The sequence below is a fragment of the Schistocerca nitens genome, chromosome 4 (assembly GCF_023898315.1).
Source record: "Schistocerca nitens isolate TAMUIC-IGC-003100 chromosome 4, iqSchNite1.1, whole genome shotgun sequence".
Taxonomy (NCBI): Eukaryota; Metazoa; Arthropoda; class Insecta; order Orthoptera; family Acrididae; genus Schistocerca; species Schistocerca nitens.
In genome coordinates, this window is record NC_064617.1 from 396,800,180 (window position 1) to 396,805,602 (window position 5,423).

At 45.2% G+C, this 5,423-nt stretch overlaps 1 protein-coding gene across 1 annotated transcript; it reads left to right on the plus strand.

Annotated features, from left to right (window-relative positions):
* Positions 1-209: 209 nt before the first annotated feature.
* LOC126252335 (protein sprouty) lies at positions 210-3,949 on the plus strand (the record flags this gene model as incomplete). The annotated part of the gene is made up of 1 exon (XM_049953222.1): positions 210-3,949. A coding segment is annotated over one exon (915 nt), but the record flags the coding sequence as incomplete, so codon positions are not given.
* Between the last annotated feature and the right edge of the window lie 1,474 nt (positions 3,950-5,423).

Genomic DNA, 5,423 nt, shown 5'->3' on the forward strand with positions numbered 1-5,423 from the left:
GCGGCTGGCGCCCGGCCGTAGTATGTTCTGAAGGCGAGCACACGTCGAGCTAGACGGTGGGATCCCCGATGGCCCAGCATGGCAGCTCGCCCCCAGAGCTGCAGCGACCGCCGGCCGCGCCCGCGCTCGCGCTGGTGCACCGCCCTCGCGTGCCCCGGCCGCCGCCGACGACGCCGGCGACGACGACGACGGCGGCGGCGCCGACGACGACGACGGCGGGGGCGGTGGTGGCGGGAGACGTCGTGACGCTGACGACGCCGCGGCCCGACACCGAGCGCGTCACCAACGAGTACGTGGAGACGCCCTTCCGGCCCGCGACGGCGGCACCGTTGCCCGCCGCCGGCAAGCTGGCCGCCGCCCCCAAGCAGCGGCACCACCCGCTGTCCCTGCAGCTGCCGCCGGCCCGCGACCACCAGGCGCTGCACCTGCCCGTCGTCGTGGCGCCGGGCAAGAGGCCGCAGCTGCCGCCCGCGCCGCACCACCACGCGCACCTCCTCCACCACCACCATCACCACCACCACCCGCACCCGCACACGTTCGAGAAGGAGGGCCGCGGGTACCCGGGGCCGGCGTCGGCGCTGTCGGGCGGCGGCGCGGGCAGCCCGCCGTCGGGATCCGCGTCGGGTTCGTCGTCGCCGGGCGGCCGCGGCTCGGACGGGCGCGTGGTGGCGGCGCTGGGCAGCGTGGGGCCGGCGGGCGGCGTGCCCGACTGCTTCCGCGGCTCCATCATCTGCCCCGAGTGCGGCCGGTGCCGCTGCGAGTCGTGCCGCAAGGCGCGGCCGCTGCCGTCGCGCTGGCTCTGCGACAACTCGTGCTACTGCTCGGCCGAGACGGCGCTCGACTACGCGACGTGCCTGTGCTGCGTGAAGGGGTTGTTCTACCACTGCTGCCGCGACCACGACCTGGAGGGCGCGGACGAGCCTTGCGCGTGCGGGCCGCCGCGGTGCGCGGCGCGCTGGGGCTGCCTGTGCGCGCTGGCGCTCGCGCTGCCCTGCCTCTGGTGGTACTGGCCGTTGCGCGCCTGCCTGCGCCTCTGCGAGGCCTGCTACCGCCGCCACAGCGCCGCCGGCTGCCGCTGCCGGCCCGCCAGCTCGCTGCTGCTCGCCGCCTCCCCGGACTTCTGACCTATTTATTTTTCTACCACTTACGCTCTAGTGTCGGCCGTATCAGGGATTATACATATATATATATATAAATACATACTCTTTTCCTCCATTTGTAACGCTTCCGGAAAGCGAGGCGGAGCAAAAAAATAACAAAAAAATGTTGTCAGTGTATACGTGGGCGCGCGCGTGTTCGTGTGTATGTGAGTGAATGATCGACTGTACACACTTGCTTGCGAGAAAGAGAAAGAGACTGCAGTTTCGGACCGTGAGGCGCTATCTTTCTCCGTCGCTGCCGGGACTCACTTTGGCAGCGAGCACTAACGCTTTTCTCCCGTCGTCCCGCCTTTCTTAATCGACGCCGGAGCGACGGCTCGTCATCTTCTCTCACCCTCTCCCCTCGTCCTCCCCTCCGCCGTCTCCTTCTCGGGGACAGTCTCCGGTCCCCGGATTCGATAACTAGCGCCCAGGTCCCGGCGAGATTTCGCACCGATCGGAATCGGCCGTTCGATATTCCGGTCTCTGCGAAATGCTGCCTTACCTGTTTGTCTACTGTTCGTCAAACATAATCGACTCTCCCACCCCTCTTAGCACTCTCTCACACACACACACACACACACACACACACACACACACACACACACACACACACACACACACACACACACACACACACACACACACTCGTAGTCACTACATAGGTAACCTCACTTTGGAAGGCAAATATCGGAATAATTTAAAACAATGTCACAATACATTACAGTACTGAACTTGCATTTGGACGGCAGTGGCAGTCGAGTTGTTGCGAACAGTCAAGCTCTAGTTTTGTGGGATCTTTTTTTGTAAAGTGTACGAGAATGTATCGTGGTTGCAAGTTCCTAGATAATATCTGAGAATTGGAGTGGGTGATGCTTTTTTTTCTTCTTGTATTTTGGGTCGGGCCGCTTTCATTTTTTTAAAAAAAATCCCAAACAGGCAGCGACGTAATGGTCGTTTCACGTACAGGCACCAGCTCTGTACGTTTCATATACGCACACACAAACAGGCACGTAGAAAGTGAGCGGCTCGTACAGTAGGTTTCCGGTCGAGGGACGTATCGGGCAGTCGGGAAGTCTTTTTTGTAACTCGTATATGACGCGTTAATCGTCAGTTGTAATAATTTCAGCTTTAAATCAAACAAAATCTAAATAAAAAGTCTTTTTATAGTCGAAACAAATGGAACTAACTGTTAGTCAATGTTTGTATGTAGGGAAGAACTAAATTTTATCTACACGTATCACTTATGTTTCCTCTTGCCACAGTTTGTCATTCCACCTGTCAATCGGACGGGGAAAGGCGCATCGGGAATGTTGGTCGTATTTTGAAGTAGCCGTCTAGGACGCACTAGTCCAAATTACTGGCACACGGGGGAAGCAGCGATGATAAGTTTGTAGATAATTATTTCTAACTGTATTTATGTAAATTTGAAATGTTCTGTATAAAGACTATATAATTTTAATTTATTTTTGCACAAACACAACATTGCCAAACAATTTTGTGTTTCGTTAAACATACAAAAATATGGGGTACAAACTTGAAATAACTCACCTAATCTTACATTTTCCTTTCAATTTTGTCAGACTTTCATTTTCAAAGGATTTTTATAGTATTTTGAGTGATTTTAAGCCGCTTACCTGTGCTGTCAAAGGATGCGTTATAGCAAACCAAAATGTTATTTAGTTTCTGGTCGCATTAAGTTACTCACTGCCATTATTAGCAAAAATGAGGAAAAAGTGGCCTTCCTTTGGTTCTGTTTGATTATTTTGGGAAGTTGATGGATTGCAGACAATCTGAAATATATTTTGCAGTTTGGTGTAAGGTTAGTTATTTGTACTCTATGAAACATAATATTATGTGCTAGGATTGTACCAAAGATGGCCATCTTAACAGATGTATACAACTTGCCGTATGATAGGACACATTTTACTACAAAATTTTACATACTAATAGTTACTATTAATGTTTTTACAAAACACATTTTATTAAGATTCTCATTACAACTTTTCATATTAAGAAGCATAGTATAAAACAAACGTAACTTGTTGAATATGGAGCAAGTATGTACAAAGATGTCTTTTTTTAACTTAATAATCTATGTATTTGTTGTAAAGAAAATGCTTATTTATTATATTTTTCTGTCCTTTCAGAAGATTTCTTAAACATAAAATAATTATATTGCTATAAATATATATATATATATATATGTATATGAAGTAATTTCCTTTCTGTTACTTTTTAGATGTTAAGGTTGATGCCTTATACAGTATTATCTAGTCTAAAAAACTTCAAGTTGTTTTGTCATCAGAATAAATAAATAAATATTGTATAATTGTGTAACCAATTAGGGTATGCATATCTTGATTTCATTTCACAAAATCTTGCCTGCTTCAGAAATGAGGTGTTACTGAAAAGTTAGACTGAAACAGAACTTCATTTTCAAGTGAAGTACTGATATTTTTGCTCACAGTTTGAAGCTTAGTTACTATCTTGTATTGATGTAGGTGTCAATGCAGAATGAACAAATAAGATGTTATGGCCTCATTTTTGGAGTAAATACATTTTTTGTGGACTGAATCAAGAGTCATACCTTGATGCTATTCGATGTTGAATGATTGTATCATATTATTGTATAGGTGGCAAATGAACAAGTTATGCTGCTGTTTTTAATGACTCATACTAAATAATAGCAGTTGTGCTATACTATCTCGATAAAGATATGGTCATGTAAAAATGCAGCTTTGTATAATACTGTCTTGTAAATAATGTGAACTCGAAAATTGTAATAATAATAACAGTGATCAACTGCATTTATATTTCTCATTTCTAATCCAGAATCCATATTACATATATGTAGTTGTGATGTTTTTAACTCATTCCATTAGGAAGCCAGGATGTTCTGCTAATGTTCTCAATTATTTTGAACTATGAATACATGAAACCTCCCAAGAGATTTCGTGAAAACACCCCTATGGTGTCATTGAACAGGTAACACAATATGACATCCATTTGGCAGCAATAGGGTCAAACCATACACAAAAATAACAGCACATTGTTTTTGACCAGATTTTTTCCAAACACATGAAAACTTGTTTTGCAAGAATTTTTCTGTTAATGTTAGTGAGCACATTCGTAATCTTCACCTCACATTTCACACTATAGCAAAAGCATTCAAGTAATTGCAGTTCAGACTAAAAAATGAAATTAAAACTAAACTCCTCTCAAATAGCCCATGAAGGCCCAACAGTATCGACAAGCTGCCGTGTCATCCTCAACCTGTAGGAGTCCTTGGATGTGGATATTGAGAGGCATGTGGTCAGCAGACTGCTCTCCTGGCTGTATGTCAGGTTCCAAGACCGGAGCAGCTACTTTTCAATCAAGTAGCTCCTCAGTTTGCCTCACAAGGCCTGAGTGCACCCCACAATTGTATTTTAAGTGAACAAAAATTATGAAAAGGAGGTTGCTACTCTTTGTAAAGATATGTTGAGTCACAGACAGGCACAATGAAGACTTATACATTAAGCTTTCAGTGAAAGCCTTTGTCAGAAAAGATAAGCAAGCACACTGCACCACACACAGATATGATGGCCAGCAAGTAGCAATCTATATTTCCCATAATGGTTGATATTCCAATATGGACTTTGTTGCTTGTAGTTCGAGGTTGTGATGAGCATTACCCTGAAAAACCTAACTTTCAAACACACATCATTTTCATGATTCAAAATGAATGATAGAGCACAGCCGGAAACTTATTTTTCTTTTTATGGGAATGGGTTTTTAGATATAGTGTAGTGGGTGTGTAAAATAAGGAAAAAAGCAAGTAGTCACCTTTTATGAAGTGGTGTGGAGTACAGAAAAACATCATTCACACTAGCTTTCGTACAGTAGTTCTTTTTCTAGCAAGACATATTAACACACATGCCCTGCAGCAACACAATTATTAATATTAACATTTTCCTGTGATTTATCATGGTCACCAGTTTCCACCATCTGGGTTCTGTACAGAATCATTAACAGTACAGTTTTTTAAGAATGAATTCATATTTTGCAGGGACAAACAGTATGCGTGTGTTCAATTAAAGGGAGTATAAGAAATTGGGTTGTGGCTTTGAGAAAATACTACTACTACTACTACTACTACTACTACTACTACTTAATAAGCTGGATAGTTGATACAGTGTTTGGGAGAAAAAGAAACAGGATATACTTGAGCATCAAATCATTATATAGATGCAAACCAATTTCAAAAATCAGGATAAATTTATGCCTAATTTCTACTTCTCT